Here is a 23,818-nt window from a genome sequence, read left to right as displayed (position 1 = left end):
GGTGTTGCAAGTCATTGGCCTTCGTTGGTCCATTTCTCCAGCCTTCTGATATACCTCTGAATGACAGCACAGCTACCTGGCATATCAGGTGTATCTCATGTATACTGATGAAGTTTTGGAACAAAATGATCAATTCTTTGAAGAGTGTAGATGATCTTAAGGTCCTTTCCAACCCTAACGATTCTATGATTCTATGATTCTGTACCTCAGTGAGTTCAAGTACATGAAAATTGGCTGAACCTTACTACTCTTCAGGTTGTCAGTTACATATGGCAAACTTCAACACTAAATTAGGGCTTCCCCCATCTGCAAAACAACAAAAAAACAACTTGTCCCTGGTTAACATGGAACATAATCATGTCTTAAAATATCATGATTCTTTGATGATATCTGACAATGTGAATCATTGATGATGCTGTCACACTGGATTAAGACTTTTATTATGCTGTCTATAAATTGTAAAAATTAGTCAACTCTCAGAATTAAAGATTTCCTGGCTATGTCTACTCTAATTTCCAGAAAAATAGCAACAGATTTGTAGAAGAAATTCGCATCTCCAAGACAAAGATGTATTCTGAAATAGAACCCAAACCATCTTACCAAACTACGTATATGCTTTCCAAAACAAGTTTCACACATCACCATCATAAAATGTAGAAAATCAGGAACCTCAAAAGACAACTAGATAGGAGATCCTGACACACTTTATCATGCAGCTCCAAACTCTGAAAAATACTTAATCACTTGTCTATGTAGATATATACCAAATACAGTTTTTGCCCAAGACCTATTCAGCTTACTTAATATACAGGCATGTGATTTAAAGCAGCCACCGAAATCCTCATATTCCTTCTCTAAATAAGTACCCCAATGACCAGCTTGTCATATGGACAGCAGAGCTTGACAGAGAGAGGAACATGGAACTCCCAAAAAAGAATTCATATTTCTAATATTTGTCTACTAATTTTACTACTGAAAAAAAAAAAAAAAGAGGATGTATCTTCTTCTCTATACATGTATTGAAAGATGGAGCTAAGGTGCTTAACTTCAGGTGGTGAATCCTCTAGTAAATAGATATTCCTGTGACACCTCAATTACTTCCTACCAACTAACTCAGGGAAGTTTCACTCAGAATTCTGCCTTCTGTGAATCTCTCTCTTCAGCAGATAACTGTATGGAGAAAGGCATAGATAGCTTAGGTACAAACAGGTATATTTCACAGACATCAGGCTCTCAAACAAGCTTTTGGGTTGTACACTTTTATAGAACTATTCCTAGATGCCCACTTACATTGACACTGAAATATCTCTGAAAATTATAGCTAGATACAGACAAGTCAAGACAGTACCATCTGTAAAGTGTCTTCAGAGCCAAACTGACAAGAGCAAATGGTAAAAGCACTGAACACCAAAAAGTTTTCATCAGCTGGATTTAACCACTGAAAATTTGAAAATTACAGTCCAGCATGCCTATAGGGTATCAAAGACTTCCTGCATAAATATGAGATTTAGGAGAACAGTAGTGAAAGTAGTAAGGTGAAAAGTTTCATCAACAGTGTAAGATGCAAGAAATGCAGCAATAGTTGAATAGGAGGGGAAAGGTAAAACAGATGGCTTTTTGCTTCATTAGAGACAAAAGAAAACTATAGAGGAGAGATTGCAAAAGCGGTGGCTAATGTGGACAGTTTTAGAATCAAGATATGTGAATTGTCAGTCTCTGGGAAGTGAGAACATTGAATGTCATCTGTAGAACAGCAAACTGCATTATTACAGGTATTGGCTTGTTTATACCCTTATCCATAGTATATCTTCTACTTGATAATTACCTTGCATAAAGCATAGGAGGAATTACCTTTACAGGGATTTTTTGGTTGGTATTACCACCGCACATTAGAAAAAAACATTCTTATGCTTTAAAGAAGGACGTTAATGCTGTCCTGGGTTTAGCAGCAGCAGTCAATTTTTCTCCTTCTTGGTAGCTGATGCAGGGCTATGTTTTGACTTTCAGCCTGGGAACAGTGCTGATAACACCAATGTTTTCAGTTGTTGCTAAGTAATGTTTACCCTGACCAAGGACTTTGTGGGGCTCATGCGAACAAGCTGTCTGGCTGGGTTTAAACCACGACAAACATCAAGGTTAATAACTGGTACTCTGCATTTGGAGGTAATTAGGGTCTGTAGATGATAATATGAACAAAATACTCAACCCCATTTCTTTCCATTCCAACACAACTGCACTCAACACACAGATCCTCAAGATACATGAGTAGCATACATTTGAAATTAAAATCTTCTAAAAGCTGTACAGTTATGTTTGTACCGTGTCTGGTATCCCTTGTCACAGCCACTGGAAAAAAAAAAAAAAAAAAAGATAGTACCAAAGCTCATGTTTTCCACAGCTTCCACATTCAAAGGAGAGAAGGAAAAAAAGTGGCTGTCTCATTAAACTCCCAAAGCATAATGATACTGATTATCCTCCCATGAAATATGCATATTGTTTGCTCTTACTATTCATTGAACATTCTTTACTAAAGAAGGACTTGTTCTTTGCCAGACAATTTCTTTATTTAAGCTAGCTAATGTTATCATGCTTACAGCAGAATGGAAGAGATACAATTCTTGTCATGCCAAAATCAGGCAAATAATCAATCGTGTTGCAATTAACAAGGAGAAATACCCTTATCTTTATCAAGCTTTCTAGTCTTGCATTTCATAAACTAGATGGAAACCATACAGGGGAAAAATATTAATAGAACAATAACTCTACAAGCCAAGGCCTGGAGACATTTACTCCAGTAACACAAAGTACAGTTATTTATAAAGTTGACAAGGCCACCAGTACCCTGTGTGGAAGGGGCTCTGATGATCAGAAAAACTGGTGGTTCTGCAAATACAACACACAATCACCTTTCAAATTAGCCTTCTTCTTATTTTTATTACTTTTTATAACCTGATGAGCCACATACACTATCACAGATATCCAAATCTTGTTCCACAAAAAATAGTGCAGTTTCTCTACACATGAAATATTAGATACTAATGAATTCATTTAGCAGAAATATTTTAATGGTGGGGGAGGGAATGTGCATTTATAAAATTCTTTTCTTGGTGGTTTTGTGTCTTAAGCACATTCTTTAATCTTGTGGCTTTGTTCAGTTACTGATTTGCAAAACTATGTGCAAGCTGAGATTGTGCATACTTTAAAGGTATGAAGTCTCAAATTGCACAAGCATATGTACTATGATAATATTTTCAAAAGATTCTCTTGGGTTTTTTGAGTTTCGTTTGTAGTACTTACATACAACTACTAATACGTAAACAAGCTAGCACATAAGCAAAACCCAAATTACGCTTTCAGGCAGTTGCTTGCACTTTAAAACATAGTTGATGCCAGGTTAATAATGTCTTTAGTCAGCTTAATTCTCTCACTGTCATTCTGTGGATTGCCTACAGCACACCAAAAAATGTGGCTTGATATCCACCTGTCAAACTAGAATTTGCAACAGTACTAATTAGTAGTGACTGGATTTTTGACATGCTAAGCATGATCCTACTCTTTAAAATTGCTGAAATAGGAACCTGGAGGGAGTGGAAGAAATTCTGAGAAGTGCACTAGTATCAGTATGCTGACAATCGTGGCAAAGTTATTCACAGTATTGTAATCTGGTCACTACAGTTTCTACCAGGATACAAAGCTCTACTTTGTGTTAGTCATGTTGACCATTCTCAAAGAACACCTCCCAAACAAAGAAAACAGAAACATGGTTTTGAGCGTAGTATATATCATGACTACTGATGAAGGAGATGAATTGGCAGATTCATTAACCAAATATTTTCCTGCACTTTTGACACGACTGAGGACAGAGCAAGCCTGCACAACAAATACTGAATTTGCTCCCAGAGCCTACATACTTTCATGAAATCTATTGCATATGAATCCTCTTAGAGGCACTGTTGCTCAATAGTTTTTTTCTACTTCTTTCCTGCCTAATTGTTTCACTATCTTTGAACATACTAGCTCACAGGTACGTACCTTGGAGTATCTTTTAAATAACAGTGTCAATATGCAGGAGCTCTCCAGAAAGAAATGTTAAACCCACTGAGGATTTGTAGAGGTAGTTTTTGTTTTTTTTTTTCTTCTGTTCTTTTTGCTGTGTGGGAAAGAACAGTACCCTTGGACCATTAAATACACAGAGCAAACCAGTCTCAAAGTTTTATCAAAAGATTGCGTGAGGGAAAGCAATTTTCAGAGAGTAGTTATAAGTTTACTGGCAACATCCCAAACTGAGTATCTCAAAAGCAGAACCTCCCAAAACATTAGCTATTCCATTAGCCTGTGATCTTTTGTAGGCAAGCACAAATCTTGTTAAAACTTTGACATTTCTCCTGCATTGCTGGAAACAGTTCAACAAATCTCTAAATGTGTTTCCACCCTGAAAATTTATTTTCTGTGTTTATGGGTAGTTTGAATTCAAAACTGTGCTTCTGTTAATTGGTCTCTGAAACAGAACAACTTCTGGAAAAAAAAAAATCAGTGCTTGCTCAGCACTTCCTATTTTCACAGTTGGCAATTAAGTTCCATTCTAAAGGAATATGGAAAAAGGAATGCAGACATACAAGTTCTTCATTGCAAATCATTGTCACTCCATTTATTTATATCACAACTGCTAGAGGTACAATTCTTGAAATCACTCTTTGTGGCACTACCAAAATGTTAGCACTATAAGGCTAACTACTATGTAGTCAAGAAGGAAAGGGGAAAGCATTCAGGAAGAGTTGCAAATTTTTTTACATCTTTTGCTTAGGCTCTAAGGAATTAATTGTTAAAAGTTTTTTAATTTTTATAAGTTACAGCATAAAAGGGATCTAAAAGGTGGAAGAAGAATAGATAACTCTTGGTATTTCCATGCCCATCATTTTCCTATATTCATGAACATAGATAGCATACTGTACACAATCATATATACCACAAAAATGGCTTATATCTTTGCAAGTAGTTTCTGACCTGCACTGGGAATTTTATTTACACTGGTATTTTCAGAAACATGATCTTCACTTGCCTGAGAACACTTTTGTGTGTGTAGATCTCAGTACAAGAAAATACATCATGGAAACATGAGACATTAGCTACCTTGCATATAAAAGTCTACACTGCCAATACCTAGAAAACCACCTAGCTATAGGACACACTTTACTGAAAAATATAACATTCAGCTGTGTTTTGGTGGGAGGGAATTCTAATACTGACAGAGCCTAATCCCTACAAAGGGTTCAAGCCTGCAGCTCATAACAGAAGCATTGACTTCTTGCAGCTCAGGCATGCAGGCTCTTGAAGTCTGAGATTAAACTCTCAGCAATATCCTGCAAATTTCATATCAGTCAGTTCAATAGCTGAATAACTGTTTTTGCCTGATGACTGTCATAGAATTCATTCTTATTTTTCTACATGATGCATTGCATAGAGGGATGAGATGTTTAATACAGATCTGTGAATTCAATAACAAATCTTTACACATCACAGTCATTTTCCAGATCCAGTCCAAATTGCACAGAATCTTCCTGAGTGTATAATATCTCACCTTTCCTGTTTGCCTCTGCCAAAGCATAATACCTGTTTTCAGGACAGAGGCTAAAGTTGCACTAATATGAAATCTGCAGAATTTTTTATTTTTCTTTCTTTCTGATAACGTCACTTTTACAGGTAGAAAGATAGATGAGTTTAAGCCACATGATGATCCTTGGAATGGTAGTTGCAAGGGATACTTAAGTATATACAAAACATATTTTAACACAAAAATTATGGAGTTCACATAAACCAAAAAAAAAATGCATCAAACTATTGTAGTTCTGCTATAATCAATACAAAGTATGGAATTACTGGCTTTGAATTATAAAATTAATTTACATGCTACTAGGCAGACATTTTAAATTCAACATACAAAATAATAATAAAAAAAAATAATAAAATAGCCTGCCAGATCACAACAGTACTTGGATACTGAAGAGTAAAGAACTGGAATACCCTGGACAGTAGAAAAAAAAAAAGAGAAGTAAAAAGGAAAGAAAACCAGAAGGTTTTGCATGGATCCCTCTTGTCTTTGGTGTTTTCAGCTCAAAGCCAGGGATTTAGAGCAGTTATAACTGGACAGACCCTAGCAGAAGCATTCAGGTGTATGTGTCCTCCCTCAAAACAGACTTAAAGTACACTACTAAGTAGAAATAGCTAGGTGTAAGCATGCAAATTTGCATGTTTGCAGATTTTATTTGTTGAGTTCTTGTGCCATGCTGAAGCACTAAGCTCATTCTAGACTTAATTTGATATTGAAGGCATCATAGCTTCATTTTCACAATGCTTAATCTGACCTAATCAGCCTGGCAAAGCCAGAGCAGCTTGATATCACTGCATCTACTGCACGGTTGCTCTACAAACCAGTTAATCCACACACAAATAACAAAGAATTGACTGTTTAAGATATAGAGAAATAAGCTGTAAGTAGACCCTTTGTAACTGGAATTGAAGTCAATTCTTTTGGTAAACTACATACACACCTGATTTACTGAAAGATACAGTAGAAAATAAGTTAAAGCGTGAAATGACAGCAGCTCTAAATTTAGTACAGAGATTTTCACAGACAAAAGCACTGCTGATTTTCTTTTCCAAAGGAAAAAAAACCAAAACCCAACAACCCTATTTAACAACAAAGAATTAGATTTTATCTTTTAGACAATATTTCATTGAGAACTTGAATAAGTCCATCTGCAATCTTTCGAGTTTCTGCATTGCTACATAGGAGGAAAGAGGTGTTTCCTGGGATTCTTACTTGCATGCTATTCTAATGCTATTCACATAAGCAATTTGTTTTAAGGGACATACTATTTGTAGCTTGACTACCACATTACAGTTGTGTGAAGAAAATTGCAACACACAAACCCTCTAAACCTTTATTAGTCTTCAGCTGTACGGAATGTATTTTAAGCTGTCAGATCTTGTGTTCCACTGCTCTAAGATCAAGACATGTATAGTGTTCATCAGTTTAAATGATGTCGGAGACAAACACTATCCACGACAACTTTCTCAAACACTGAAACGAGAAGCTTGTGTTGAATACTATAATGCCATTTGTTATCTATCTCAGCAACAGAGTTCATTATTGAACAAATTAGTTTCTAAGTTACTGATGCTGCACCATAAATAATTGGAATCAGCAGAACTGTTCCCAAGGATTTTTCTGCTGTGTTTTTATGTATGGTAGCTGCTAGGAATGAGTAAAAATTACTTATTTCAAGACACATTTTTCCTCAATATATATGTGTTTCTATAGCATTTACTGAAAGCTATATAACATCAGGTTGATACTGCAAATGAAACTGAGACATAACTTTCTTTAGTATCTCAGAAAATTCTAACAACAACTTGTGTTTTTTGAAGCTAGTAGTTCTGCAAACACCACTATTTTGAATGAACAGCTTAAAGGCAGGTTCATAAATGTTGCAGGATGTTATCAGGCAGTTAAATTAAAAATGGTAACACACCAGAATAAGGCATACAGTTATTCTTCAGTAAAAATAAATCATCATTAAACTAATGAACAATGGTACTTGTCTAGAACCACAAACATATAGAATGAATGGCATCTTGCCTTAATAGAAGACAATAGCTCCTGATAAAAAAGTGCAAAGCAGGGACTTCTGCACGGGCAGAACTGCTGTTTCCTTTGGTAAGGTAAAGACTCCTGTTTCCTAATAAATTCATAGATGCTTTACTGATCTAGAAGCTTTATACACAAGGTCAATGCAAATTCATCTGGAGCTACTGTCCCAGCTAACGAATGCTGTTTTATCCCAGTGGAGCAGCTGTTCCCATGTCTCTTCAGTTTAGCTGGAGTTAGGGTGAGGGGTAGGAATGGAGCAAATAAGTTAGGGTGGCTACAATAACCTTAGAAGGCGAGAAGCAAAAATTTCTAAAAGGTTACAACATGATTTTAAACCACTGTAAGATGAAAACTCTCCGTGACTACCTATATGATCTCCCACATAAAAAACCAAATACAATCATGAGAAAAATCCATGAAAGCTGCTAAAACTGATATTCTAACCAGTTCTATTTTTTCATAACTGCTGTCTGCTCACTAAACACTTTTTAACCTCTATTACACTTTCACTGCAAAGTAGCTAAAACATTGAATTTTCACAATGAACTAGATTAAAATAGTAGTTAACTGATGGTATTGGTCCTACTTTTCTTACTTCACTGTTGTTAAATATTTGCCATCTGCTTCTGGAATTTCACACTGTAATGACTGCCATTTTTCAGAACCTCCCACTGTTTTGTACTGTGCATGAGGTTGGAAGGAAGCAGAAAGGCTAGTATTTTTCTTGCTACATATACAGATTTTCTCAGTATATTCAGTGGTACAATACTCCCTCCATTCTGGAAACAGAATACAGGCTTTATGTACCATACAGGTTATATATCTCACCTCATTTTGCCTATAAAGTGCAAGACTGTACTGGGGATAGGAGGCCCTCCACAAATGGAAATCAGTTTGTGAAAAATACAAAATATGTTCTCAACCCTGTAGAGGAATGATTTTATTACAAATTGTGGGTAATATCTTCTAGTAATGTTTGAAATACCATATGCTCTAGAATAGTTACATCTCACTTCAATCCCAGCAGCAATGAAGAAAGGCACTTAAATGGGCTATAACCATATTGCAGAAGTCAGGTGAAAAATAAATAGACTTCTTCCACTCATTGTTCTGCTAAAATGTAACCGAAAGCACATTAAATCAACAAGCAGTTCTTCAGCTTTGGATCCAGCCACTTAGGCAGGAAGGCATGAGCCATTCGTTTGCATTAAGACTGTTAGCATACATAGCTCTCAAGGTAGGCTTCAATTTTTATTCTTTTACTCAACTTTATTGGAAGGTGCTGCATACTGAATATTTTTTCTTAGGATAACAAACTTAGTATCTATTTGACTATATTCAGTCTGGTTTTGCAGCTCCACTGCCATTAAATATTTACCTTCCACTTCTGAAAAGTCAACATCTTAATGAACACTTAAGTTTTCTCTTCTAACACCCACTGTTTTACATCTGCTGTTCAAAAGTAGCAGTAAAGGTTAGTGTTTTCCCCATCACATGGAAAATTATGCTTGAAACAGATAAGCCGATGTAGAAATGGCACTTTCATATAATTAGGTCTCAAGTGACTTTAAAACACGCACTAAATTGCCAAAGAAAAACAAAATAGCAGAATGACAGATTTAAAAAAAAGAACAAAGCAACAAAACTTCTTTATTTTAAAATGCATACCATGATTCTTACTTTAAAGTCATTTCAAATCTGATCATTTCAAAGTAGCCACTGTGAAGGAATAACCAGGTCTAAGGATCCCCTTCAGCCTCTGAAATAGATAACCTGTGGTAGAGTAAGTTTCAGTGAAAAAACCTTCTTCATTCCCCAGGCAGGTGAGAGCGGAGCAGATGTGAAGCATACTGGCTGGGCAAATGCCATCACTCGCACTATGTACAGCTTTCCTACTCACAAAATTTTACCTCAGATTCCACATAGATTTTCAAAATTGTTTTCCTTAACCAGAGGGCTAGAGGTGGCTTGCATAGATGGACCCCTAGAAATAACATTCAGCTCAAGATGTGTCCTTAAACTAAGATGGTTGGAGCTTTCAAAACCCAGCGAAAAAAAATGAAGCAGAACTGGAATTACAGAACAAATGTCACAGACAATATTAGAGTTCATCAGTATACAAAAATATTATGTGTGGGAAGAGACAGAAGATAGCCCACAATAGAGAAGGTTCTGCTTTAATTTTTGTTTTCTTGCACTAGGGCAGTAAAACATGCACAAACAGATACACATTCCAGATGGCTCAAACAAGCGTATTCATTCCTAGTAGATTCAAGACATTGTTTAATACAAACTTCACTCTTGCAGAAGCAAAACTATCCCTGCAATACTGCCAAGGTCAGTGAAAGCATAAGTTGCCTGCTGTGCAAGTATCATTGCGCTATCCAGCATGGTCCAGGAGGTGCACGCTAGGTAAATGTCCCCACCCACATAAAGGCACCTCTGCTGATAAATTGTGATTCTGTAGACATTGGAAGGACCTTAAGTAGAGCACAATTGCATGGAAATTGAGCAATACTTGAGCATAACTAATTCATAAACAGGCAACATGGTTTTATTCATCAAATCTTACTATTTATTGCATATACTGTAAGTAGAAAAAGAATTGGAGCTGATTTTTCTTCACAGTGATCAAACTCTTTTGAATTCTTCTGTTTCCTTTCAGACTGTAATACACAGAAGTTCATTGACTTCAAGCCATTTTTGCAAGTTTCTGACAGTCAAGAAACAAGATAAAATGGAATTATCATCTGAAAGGATGCCAAGCATTTGGAAACAATTAAAAAATAAAATACCTCTTTTCTTCTAAAGTGTTATTCAGATTTTTTTTTTTCTAAACCTGTTTCAAAGTATGCCACCTGCTATATTAAGAAACATGTACGTCATAAAACTCTTAGTAGCATTTGTTTCATTTGGTAGAAGGAAAAAATTGTCTAGTGAGCACACAAACACAAAAATTGGATGCCAAGGCTCCCATATTCGAGAAGACAAAAACAGTATAATGATGCCTTTATATTATTTTCATTACTCATTTTTCCTAAAATCACTGATTTGAAAAATGTGACAGTAAGGAGTCACATTGGGCTAACCTAGCAGTAAACACTAAATCTATTTACAACTTCATACAAAATAGATTTTATGAAGTGAACATCTTGCCATGGTTTTCCTGTACTTCGGAATTACTTTAAAATTCTTTGCTAAACACATAATTTTTATATAATGTGTATTCATATATGCATATGTATGTATGTATGTATGTGTACATGCACATACACTAATACATTAAAAGTAATGATTATGGATGCAGGTGGCTGCATGTAAAAGACATGCAGACAGACATGTTTCCTTTTCCCTTTCCTTCTAGAAGATTCCTGGGAAACAAAGTCAGTTGGAGAGAAAAGCGCATGATAAAATATTGCTAATTTTTATATGGAAGTGATGAGATAGGGCTTTAACCTGAGTGTTCAGGAATGAGATGCTGAGGCTGCCATATATCTGTCTTTGACTATACCATCTCATTACTTATTAGTCACTGAAAATCAAAAAGAAATAATTACAAATTGAGAAAAACATCATTGTACCAATAAGTATTTGAACAGCATCCCCAACATTCACAGTTTTTACCTGCTACACTGGGCTAGAGGAGTCAGTGTAGTAGTTTTTAAGTTTCTTAGCCAGCCATTACTAACAGGCAATACTATCTGTTTACAGAACCAGACTATATTCACAGCCTCTGTTTTTGGTGTCTGCTTCTCCAGTAACTGATCAGTGAAAAGCTGTAAACAAAACCATCTGCTGGTGTCAATACTTTTTCCTAACCAGGTAATCACTTTCTCTGTACTAATTGCTGCTCATTTCCTTCTAATGTAATTTTTCAAGGGGAATCAGGTGTTTAGTATTGGAAGTTCAACAAGTGTTGGCTTTCAACTTCTTTTACAGACATCAAAAACATAGTTTAGGCAAAGTAATCTACCACAACATTTACATTTACAGCTAGTTAAACAAGCTACGAAGTGTACAATGTTAGTTTTATAGACCTTGGTTTCACATGGAGCTTAAAGTCTCTTCAGGTTTGTGTTAAAAAAAACACACTGTAGCCTGAAACAACTGGTGGCTATGGTCAATTTTATCGAATTGATTTATGGAATGTTAAAATGAAGCTGCACTCCTATTAAGTCAGAATGGGATTTTCAATCATGATAATAATTCTTTATTGATTAACTTTGTTTCCTGAAATAAAATGGTATCCTCTGGGAATAAACAAGATCTCTGCTCAAAAGCACACAAAATGTCATTCTTAAGAAAAACGTGGTATTTTTGACACAATCACTTAGCAATTACATAAACAATGTCTTCGACCTAAGTTTTCTAACCAGACTGGAGGATTGCATGTTTGAGGCATATTGAAGGTTAGGCAACCTTCTGTTTTCTCAAGATGTTTAAAACTGACACAGTACACTTGTCTATCTACGAAGATAGACATCTTTGTTGGTGACATGGACAGTGGGATTGAGTGCGCCCTCAGCAAGTTTGCCAATGACACCAAGCTGGGTGGTTCGGTTGATACAAAGGAATGCCATCCAGAAGGACCTTGACATGCTTGTGAGGTGGGCTGATGCCAACCTCATGAAGTTTAACCATGCTAAGTGCAAGGTCCTACACCTGGGTTGGAGCAATCCCAGGCACAGCTACAGGTTGGGCAGAGAAGAGATTCAGAGCAGCCCTGCAGAGAAGGACTTGGGGGTGTTGTTCGATGAGAAACTGAACATGAGCCAGCAGCATGCTCTTGCAGCCCAGAAAGCCAACCGTATCCTGGGCTGCATCAAAAGGAGCGTGACCAGCTGGACGAAGGGGGTGATCCTGCCCCTCTACTCTGCTCTCGTGAGACTTCACCTGGAGTACTGTGTGCAGTTCTGGTGTCCTCAACGTAAAAAGGACATGGAACTGTTGGAACAAATCCAGAGGAGGGCCACGAGGATGATCAGGGGACTGGAGCACCTCCCGTATGAAGACAGGCTGAGAAAGTTGGGGCTGTTCAGCCTGGAGAAGAAAAGGCTGCGTGGAGACCTCATAGCAGCCTTCTGGTATCTGAAGGGGACCCATAAGGATGCTGGGGAGGGACTGTTCACTAGGGACTGTAGTGATAGGACAAGGGGGAATGGGTTAAAACTTAAACAGGGGAAGTCTAGATTGGATATAAGGAAGTGTTCTTTACTGTAATGGTAGTGAGGCACTGGAATGGGTTGCCCAGGGAAGTTGTGAATGCTCCATCCCTGGTGGTTTTCAAGTCCAGGTTGGACAAAGGCTTGGGTGACACGATTTAGTGTGAGATGTCTCTGCCCATGGCAGGGGGGTTGGAACTAGATGATCTTAAGGTCCTTTCCAAACCTAACTATTCTATGATTCTATGATATTAAAACCTGTTATCATATTCCCATTTCATAAAAATTAAATAAGACAGTTAACACCTAAAGTCCTTTTAAAGTCACTATCTTCTGTAGCCTTAAACAACAGCTAAGTAGGCACAATCCACACAGCATGATATATTTATATCAAGTGCTCCTGATAACACAAAGGGTTATGTGCAATAAACCATCATCTATATACACATTTGTACAAACAAAGGCATCTGAATAAAGGATCTCACAGGAAGAAAAGTATCTGGGTGAACTGCTGTTCTGAGGACAGTAGGCAAACCCACGAGTATATTTACCATATTTCTGTCATCAATGCTCTAATAAGAATTTCTAGTTAAAAATTACTTCATTTATCACCTTCTAATACCGAATGTTATATTTCTAGTAGGTCAGTCATGACTTAAAATGAAAAAAGCTATAGTTCTGCAGGGGTAGGGAGGTGGGAAAAGGAGGGGTGAATATAGTACTTTCTGTTCAAAGAATAAAGTATATTCCTATAATAGCATATTTTACTTCATAGCATTTTTGTTGTGCCAGCAAAGCTGCCCCTAAAATATATTTTACTTAGAAATAACTCCAACGCATTGAGTTCCTTGCGGTATAATTCATACACTTCAAAAGAATTACATACAGGATGAATGTGGTCCACAGTATCTGCTGCTGGAATTGTTTACCTCCAGGTGGAATTGAATTCCCTGAAGAGCAACATAACAGTAATGCAACATATTTAAATTCAAGTCATTTGACCTCTACCTGTATTTTAATGATAACACATCAGGAAATTATTTTAAAAAAATCCTCTTAAAGTTACTAACTGTACCTATTAGTTATATTTTCTGTGCTAAAGAAATATGAATTTGAACAGCTTTGAAAAACTGAAAATTTCACTTCTTTCATGCTGTCATACTGTTTCATCATTTCAGACTTTATGCTATTTTCTAAGCCGTCTTAATGTGTGCAAATATGTCAAAATATATCATAATGTTAATATTTCCTATTTTTATTAAGAATTTTAGAAATAAATTATTTATATATATTCATATACTCTTACTAAACAGTCTATTTATTCTTCCCAGAAAAGAACGTAAGTTATATACTGGCAGACCACATTACTGCTGTAGTCAGTTTCCAAGGACCAGGAAAACAGTAACTTTTAAAAATATATATTGATAGTTCTTGCTAGTGTTACTTTTCTGAAAAACAAAGGCATTTTTAAACTCATGAGTTCATGAAAAAAAGAGACTACATCAAGAATATGCAAGATTTCCCGCTTGTATTTTTAAGTAGAAATTAAATTAATGGCAACACTAATTTCTTTCAGCACCCACATTTACATTCTGGTAATGAAACACTGAAAGCGATACATATCTAAAACAGAAGCACACATTATAGCTAGAAGCAACTTCATGGTTTGCTTCCACAAAAACAGGGAGTTGCCGTTGCCAGGGATGGATTCTTTAACCTTCTGTGAGGCCCATATATATATACATATATACACATTTATATATCAGATCCAGGAAAAGGGAGGAGATGATAGCATTTTTACAGGTAGTGAAATTAACCCATCTGGAAGCAGAAATTATTAGACTATCACAACTTTAACATGGAATTTCCCCCTGAAACAACCTCAACATTAATAAAAATTTATAAATAAAAACTGTTTCAAACAGAAGCAGAGGAGAATGAATGAATGAGAAAGAAATCTGTTTGGGAACGGGGGATAGGAGGTATGAAGATTAGGAGAGTTGGAAACTGTTTCACTGGGAACAGTGAGAGAGCACAATCGCTTAGGAAAGAACAAAACAACAAAACTTTTAATGTGCGACAGAAGCATCTGAACTCATTTCTTGCTTATTTCATAATGATTTATTTCCCTCGAGAGTGGGGTGCTGGCATTTTTTTTGTTTGTAGTTTTATTTTTTTTCTTTGCTTTGTGTGTGGGGAGGGGAGGTTGGGTTGGTTTGTTTTGGTTTTTTGGGGGGGATTTTTGTTGTTGGTTTGTGGGTTTTTTTTTTTGTCTGTTTTTTTTTTTTTTCCCCTTTTCCTCAAAGAAACAACCAATTTACAGTCTTTGTTTCCTATTTTAATGACTTTAAAGGAATCAATGCTCTAACACGTTAATTAAAAGTAAAACAAAGAAAAAAAAAAGAAAAAAATAAAAATAAAACAACCCCCCCAAAAATAGCCAAACTCAAACAACACAAAGTTATTTTTAAATATTAATCTTTATGTATGACTCCCCACTTGGAGTCTGCTGCTTAAAAGAATTGGTGTATGACACATCTCGACGCTCCTCAGAGAAACAAGAATGACGAAAAGTGGTGAATAGCTTTAGACTAGTACCATCAAACTCCAATGCAGCTACGGTTTGCAATTATCATGAAAAGCATGATCTAGAATCAGTGCTATGGTGTTAGCTATGCCAATACTTCAGGGCTCTCCCTGTCACAGCTTCAGTCACTGCTCTGAGCTCTCCAGCACTGCCTGCATGAGCAATCCAAACTCACATCTAAACAACAGCATCAGAGTGCCCCACAGCAGTAGAAATCCAATACTGCTGAATGACTTATTCTTCAAAAGTAATTGCAAAATCATTTTAAAATTAGATCAGAATTGCAGCAGCTATTCTTGAGTTTCTCTGATTCTCTTCATTCCATATGTCTATTGTTACTCTAATGCTTCCTGGGTAAACACAGGAATTGAATAAAGTCAGTGAGGTTTTCTTGAGATTCTACTGGGGGTGAAAACAGCTAAATATACTTAGCAGATGTAGCTGATACAGTGTATCTGTCTCCAGATGAGAGTTCGTAAATCGCAGGCTAAATCTCAGGAAAAAGAATTAAAAGTAGCCCTATGGACTTGATATGAAAGTTATTCAAATACATACATGTACAGCATTTGCAGTGTTGCTTATCATTCACAATTACCAGGATGCCTTTCAGTCAAAGTGCATGTCTGACAAGACTTTAACTACAGTGACTACTATGTGAAAACTTTTCTTTTTAAAAGTACTTTACTGTTCATACAAACTAAGCTTACATACTGAAATAAAGAATCACTCAGCTATATGGAGAGCACACCAAAAATTCACACTGTGTTAAACAATTTCCTCTGGGTGACAGTTGTGGTCAGTGAACTACAATAGTTAATCTGCTATGAAGACTGTTTATGCCCCAATGGATAACAAGCTGACTACAGCTAGTCCTCCAGTAGAACCTGATAGAAACAGAAGAGCAGCTGCTACCACGGTTAAAAAGCATTCACTGAAGGTACAAAAAGCATGTGTTTTCCTGAGAAGCAGTATCTAACTTCAACTCTGATAGTCCTTCAGAATGCTATCTTAAAGGCAACTTTTACTACCGCAATATTTCTCATTTCTTTTCAATACTCATAGGACTGTATTTTAGATTGTTTAGAGGTTGTTTTGCACTACTGCTTAACAAGAAAAAAAATCTGATTATGCTGTTCTAGAATGAGAAAAGGCTCTACCTCCACCCCTGCAAAAGATAGTCAAACAAGTTCTCCATTAATTTGTCACCATAAAAACAAGCCTAAAAACAATAAATGTCAAAGCAAATGTTATGATCCTTTTTCCATACTTTTCCTCCTTCCATAGGAAATTATAGAAATGTATCTTAAAATACTTCAGTACAATGCTGTTGTGGTTTAAACCAGCAGACAGCTAAACAGCACACAGCCGTTTGCTCACTCCCCCTCAGTGGGATGGGGGAGAGAACTGGAAAAAATGTGAAACTTGTGGCTGAGATAAACACAGCATAATAGGACAGAAAAGAAATTGAAAATAGTAATAGTGAGAAAAGAATATACAAAAGTAGTGATGCACAATGCAAATGCTCACCACCCACTGACCAGTGCCCAGCACAAGCAGAAAGCTACCAGCCCCCAGCCAAATCCCCCCATTTTTATTGTTCAGCATGACACTATATGGTAAAGGGTGTACCTCTGGTCAGTTGGGGTCAGCTGTCCCAGCTGTGTCCTCTCACAATTCCTTGTGCACCCCCAGCCTACTTGCTGGTGGGGTGGTGTGAGAAGCAGAAAAAGCCTTGACTAAGCATAAGCACTATTCTATGTCACAGCAATAACTAGAGCTATCAGTGTGTTATCAACATTATTTTCATCCTAAATCTAAAACACAGAACTATCCCAACTACTAGGAAGAAAATTGACTCTATCCCAGCAGAACCCAGGTCAAATACTTACCCTACCAACAATATAGACCAAGATATATTGACCTAAGATTTTGACAAATTTTGACAAAATTATTTCACAGAAATTAAGAATTGGATTATCTGATAGACAATTTTAAAACTCACATGTGTTTTTCACCTGCAGAAATAAATCAGGGCTAGGAATTCCAGTTCCTTAGTCATTCTCTCTTAGTACTGTAGATGAATTTTCGCTATTAATAAAGTATCCCTTCCCCCAACAAAATCTTATAAAGAGCAATTGAAAAGTAATTAAAAGCACAGAGGTTCAGTGAACACTATCTAGTTCATTCTTGCAGCTCATGGATTATTTCCACTCTGTACCCTTGAGGCAAGATTTCAGTTAGTTGGGATCTGCTGTAGAGATGCTTACTTGACTAAAGAATACTTCTCATGCAATCTGTGCAATTCTTCCTGTCAAGCACGCAGAACTGTGCAGACCTGACTGAACAATACCAGTCAAGTAAAACTCACTGACTGAGGTTTGTGAAAACACATCACCTTTAAAACAAATATCTGAGCTTCAATCAGGAGTAGGTCTGAGGATGGAAACCTAGTAAACGCCACTAATGTTATTTAATAACAGTATTTAAATCCATTCTGTTCTCCCAAAGTAATCATATACACGTCCTGCTTATCATCTATTAATCCATAAAAGAAAGCCATAAATATATCAATAAAAAAGAATCCTATCAAGAAGAAGATCCATGAAAAGAAACTTTTAAAATAATCCAAGTATGCAAAGAGTGTCTATCATTGTTATAATCCACTAAAATGAAAAAGGAACATTACACAGATTCATCTGTATGCTTGGGTAGTTTGACACCTGAGATACTTTAAACTCATTCAAAAGAGAGCAAAACTAAGACTGAAGACAATGAAGTGGATTTGCTGATCATCTGTACAGTAAACCTAATGTTTAAAAATCCAACTTGGTATTAAGAGTAATTCGTGACCAAAATTGCTATTGATAGGATTTTATAGCATCTTCAGTGACTATCTCTAGCCACAGCCTGAACAGCACAGATAGTTTAAGGCATGAAAGTGTCTAAATTTATCCTGTGTTCTGCCTGTTAGGACTTGTGGTTGAGAATGAAGAGTCACACAAACACTGTCCTTTTTATCTGTTTATTAAATTGGTAGGAATACAATTCAGGCTGTGGATAACTGCAATCCTTCCCTGCACAAGGAGGCACAGACCCACACTGCTAAACTTGAAGGGTGCTCTCACTGTTACAAAGTCTGAGACAATCTCTCTGCTTACTAGGCAACATAAAATCACTAGGGAAAACAGGCGAATTAACCCATGCCCTTCCTGTAAAACCTATTTGGACTCTTTCCTGGGAACATAAAGATCTAAGATACTTATTTTTTAACACATTTTAAATCAAGCATTCATTGAAACAACAGCTGAGATCCAGGTGTCCTAGGGAAAATCACTAACCTTTCTCTCTGAAACAATAGTGCTCAGAAAGAAATCAATGTAATAAGGACTATGCAAATTAACTATGAAGATGATATTAATCCTGGTGAACTGCAGTTTACCCAAACAGTACAAATAAAATACATGATTTCTTCCCGTTTTTACAATAAGTTTTAAGAACAGCATTTCTCAAAGATAGCTTAAACACTGAAGCATAGTTGTAATCCTTGTTAACTGAGCATTTTTATTGTTTTGTTTGACAGAAATGGCAGCAAATCACCAGCTATATCAATGCTAGCTAAGACTTATAAATCCTTAGGATAATTTACTCTGACATTATCTTCATTGAGTTCACTAGGAACTGTGGGGGTTTACTGTAGAGAACATAGCAAATACCACTTCGAAGTTGCTGTCCTCAGATCTGGTTTAGTTAATGAGGACAATGATAAATTCCCTGATTCACACAAATATACTTTCCTCTTTACTTTGTTTTTATATCTGAAATGACTTGGTGATAAAAGGGCCTAATTCAAAGTCTACTGAAGTTCACAGAAGCATCTCCATTCTGTTCTACTGGCTGGCATTAACCAGTCTCAATGCACAATCTATTAATACCAATGAACATTAATGGACATAGTCCAGCAAGCTTCATATACATAAAACAGCTTTTAAAAATCATTCCCTTAGTGATTCGACATCTTCAAGCAAGTACTTTTTTACACAATTCTGACTTAAAATGTGTGAAGTACTATGCTGCATGTTGGATGTTCCACAGCCTGTAACACTGCACAGAATCACAGTTGGTTCCAACTTATCTCTGCCACTGTGTCAGTCCGTGCGTGGGTCAGGCCAGGACCTTTCCCTAAACCCAGGTCCCTTTCTGAGATCCATATCATATTACTATATGATAAAGTACAGAACAGGAATATTAGCAACAAACTATAAGAAACAGAAGTTAATTATCAGAAAATTTTACATAGGAGAAGCAGCAATAAATACTTATTAGAATTCATTAGAATTGTTAGATCAATTCACATGGATTTAATTTTGCAAAATATAAATGAGAAATTTCACAGATTTTATTTCTTTCTGAGAAGAAAGACTAAAGTCATCTGGTTCTTCTTTCAGTGTTTGTTGTTAAAAATGTTCATTGCTTTACAGCCCTTTTCATATATCACAACAGTTACCCTTTTAAAATAAAATTGTTACAAAAGGGAAAAACATTTAAACAAAATCCTTTGGTACATGAAAATTGTAATGCTTTTCCTTCACAGAGATTTTCCATTTATTTTCATTCCAAACCTCAAAACAACGCGTGATTTGGAAATCTTGCAGGAGTCTTGGTGGAATACATTTGTTTATAGTTAGTGCTCAGAAGAGTTTGGAAAACAAAAACATTTTGTGATTGTTGCAGTCTAATTTTACATTATTGTAAACAGGCAAGTATATCACTTCATTTAATTAGTTTCAGCCTTTATCTCAGGATTACTCTTGCAGAGAATTTATTAAGATGCTTCCTATACTATATATACTGTAATTCTTAGGGAAAAAAAAAAGGTAATCCATGACACTTTATCATAGCTATTGCCCTGGCAGAAAAACTGTTCTTACTAGAGGTCTTCACACATTTTCTAGAAAGGTTTAAAATAAGCAGACATGAAGAATCTTCAATCTTTATATTGAGATGTATTTATTCCACTGACAAAAATGTTTATTACAGAATCACTTTCAAATCAAAAGCCATATCAAGATTTATCATTAAAAAAGAGGTTTGTTGGTTTTGTTTGGTTGCAGTATTTTTTTAAACAATGATGTAAAAATATTATCACTGTCTAAGTAGGTTTTAAGATCAATTTTTGCTGTTTTGTCTGAGCAACATTAACAAAGCAAAGCAAAGCTTTCCTAAGCACTGTCTCGTCATAGCATGTACATGAATAAATCCTAGTTTTTATGGATTCTCACTTGTTTAAAAAATCAACAATAACAGCAAAGTTTAGTTCTGGAGAGATGGTATATTTGGATTTGCTAAAAGTGAGACACACAACCAGAAAGCAGAATAAAATTTACTGTCTTTGAGCAGCATGCAAACAGTTCTAAATAAAATCTATTATTCTTTACTTGCAGCTGGTGTGATCAGACACAAAAATGCCTCAATAGCCACATGCAGAATGAATACAAAATATACAATCTAGTATTGATGTCTCTTTCTTCAAAAAAAGAGAATTCACTTGCTCACACTCACTTTTAATACGGCATAGCTAATGGAAAAATACAATATTAACATATAGAAACACCTATATATACATAAATGATTTTTTCCTTTCAGTTTTCAGTATAGGTTTAAGAAATTGTCAGGTTAAGATATTGTGACTTTATTTTATATGTATGTGGATTTACTAGGTACATGAGGGAGCAGAATGAACAATATAGAATGAGAACAGAGAGCAAGAAGGATATAACCTTTCCTTCTCCTTCCTCCATATAACAGTGCTGAAAATTCACATAGTTCCTAGCTGCTGCTTTGCACTTTGACTTTTTCCTCTAAATACTCCAAAGCTAATGCAAAAATAAAGTATGTGTCATAGCTTACAACTGTCTTGCTCAGGCTGCATACCCATGAGCCAGCCAACCGTGCAATTCATTGGGTGACTAAAGTTTACGTGCTCTCATCACAGTTTCACTGAAACTTAGATGCAGAGGCTTACAGCCATAAACAGCTTTACTGAATGATATATTATCAAGAGACATAATTCATCATGAGCAAGGACTATGTATCATGTTATAAGAAATACTACTGATTAGTATTTTCATTGATTTCTATAATAAAATGCAGATCCGATCACAATTTGTCCTTAAATACTAATGTAAAAATAATGATATTTCCAATAATATTCATAAATTGTAATACTTCAGGGCATATAAAAAAGCAAACTTTTCACTCCAGTTAGTGGAGCTGCAGCAGTGATTATTTTTGCTTTTAAACTTTTTTTTCCTTAATTATTTTTTAGTCAAAGCTTACTACCTTTGGTACAGGAATAATTTACATTCTAAAGGAGGATATAAATTGATTTATGTATCCAAAGAAATCTCTAGGAGGTAGCAGGAAGCAGAACCCTAAAAACAAGCCTAGCAAACTCACATTATCTCTTTTTGTGAAATCTCTTTTCAGTGCACTATTTATCTGGCTAAATCAAAAAGCAGGGGGGAAAAAAATGGCCTAACATTTCTCCAAATCTGAAACACTTCCAAATGGATGCTGAGAAATGATGGCAATCTCACTTCCCATTCTAAACAAATAAGTAAAAAGCAGATAGAATTTGGAGGGGATAAGACATTTTTAAATTAGAAGAGTTTAAATTTTATTAGCTCCACCCTCCATCATAATGAAGCAAAATCTCAACTGAGCTCTGTCAGACTATAACAGAGGAAGATAGATACACAAACTATTTTTCTTCTTCTAGAGGATACAAATGAAATGAGGTCCTAGACCTTTGAAACACTATTCTTACTCTAAATGGAGCATAGTAATCCCAATTCCCATTGACTTCAAGTGCTTATGTTAAGTACTATTTGTTTCACAGAATTATTTTTCAGTCTCAGAAGATTTAGGCTCCACTCGCATGAATAATATCCATTTTCCCATGCAACTGATGGATTCAGGGAAAACTGTTCTTCATGCAAATTAGATTACACCATAAATAGAATTAACCTAAAACAAAGGTATAAAAAAGTAATAGAAAGCTTCTTCCCTTCCATATCCATTTCAGTTATGGGGGGTGGGGAAATGATTCTGTTCCCTGGGTCAACTGCAATTTGTAATTTGGCTGTTGTGAAAAACTTATTGAAAACTTTAGGTGTTGATGTCACATGTAGATGTATTTACCTCTTTATTTCAGAATGGTCACAAAAGAAAGCAAACACATGTTCAAGTTTCATATATTAACAGTATCAGTTCTGGCCACCTTTTTTCTTTTCATTTTATTGCAACTGCTGTTTGCTTGGAAGCAGCAAAGTGAAAATACAAAACCAAAACTATATAGGCTCTACTAATAAACACTACAGTCTCTAAAATACCCAGTCCATTTTCATAGACTCTGATGGACATTCTAGCTCCTTCAGATTATACCTTTGAAGTACAAGTAAAAGTGCATGAAACCATAGGCTAATCAATACCCCACTGTTGTAGGGGACTCCACAAGATTAAACCATGACACCCACACACACTTATCTCAGCCTAAATAGGGAACAGAGAGAAAACCACTTTGCACAGTCTTTGGAAGGGTGTACAGTATTCAGGGGAAAAGAAAGGAAACTGAACTATCCATAAGAAGCTAAAACATTAACCTAAGCCCACCCTGCCACCACCACTCTTATCAGAAGTAGCTCAGCCTCCATAAAGTGGAAGATTAATGATAAATAGATGAATTGCAGAATGTATTACATACTTGCTTTGGCAAGCTCCTTTTCCCTACCACTTCCAGCAGTATTCAGTACAACTTCCCCCATAGCTTGCAAATTTTATGCAAGCCTCTTTGCCTAAGGAGAGCCTCCACTCCCTTTTCTTATGGTTTTGGAATGACTTATTCTACAAGGTGTCTCATTGTCTCATTTTACTCTTCTCACATAGCATGGCTAGATACAGAACTATCTAATTAGGGCTATATTCTACCTAGAAAAAGATGGTGAGACAGAATTAAAGATGATGCTGAGCACAAAGTCTGTGAAGAAATGAGATCCAACATTACTCTCTTAATTCTTTTTATCTGATTCCAGTGCAGGTGTGTCCTAATTGGCATAATAAGTTCAATTAAGAAACCAAGAATTATGGAAATATGCCTGCCTTCATCTAAACTACAAGGAAGGACATACTTCATATCTTTATATCTTCTCTACCCCGTACTGAAGAATGCAAGCAAAAAAAAAAAAAGAGGCAAAGAAATGCAATGAATGCAAAGGAAAGCAGAAGCAGCTAAAGAAAAAGAGAAAAATAGAAAAAGATAGGAAGTTTAAACAAAATATTTCTTCTGTTGTACATCGATTAATTTCTTATGTGGAATATTTGTCAATGCATCTTTATAAATACACTGGATTATAATATAGT

General features: G+C 35.9%; 1 protein-coding gene across 8 annotated transcripts in view; it reads right to left on the bottom strand.

Annotated features, from left to right (window-relative positions):
• The window catches only part of PCDH7 (protocadherin 7), a 287,165-nt gene that overhangs the window by 67,841 nt on the left and 195,506 nt on the right, over positions 1-23,818 (bottom strand). Inside the window, exon 4 of one of the 8 annotated variants that reach the window (XM_057417058.1) lies at positions 209-306. The exons of the other annotated variants lie outside the window; for them this stretch is intronic. Coding sequence (XP_057273041.1) covers positions 260-306 — 47 coding nt within the window. The 3' untranslated portion in view covers positions 209-259. Of the gene's footprint in view, positions 1-208; positions 307-23,818 lie in introns of those variants that run through there. 8 annotated transcript variants of the gene reach the window in all.

This window comes from Pezoporus wallicus, unplaced genomic scaffold (assembly GCF_028554395.1).
Source record: "Pezoporus wallicus isolate ANWC-B61680 ecotype Strahan unplaced genomic scaffold, APGP_CSIRO_Pwel_v1 contig_6468, whole genome shotgun sequence".
NCBI classification, from domain to species: Eukaryota; Metazoa; Chordata; class Aves; order Psittaciformes; family Psittacidae; genus Pezoporus; species Pezoporus wallicus.
Note: the sequence above shows the minus strand (reverse complement) of the source record. Positions and strands in the feature narration are given on the sequence as shown.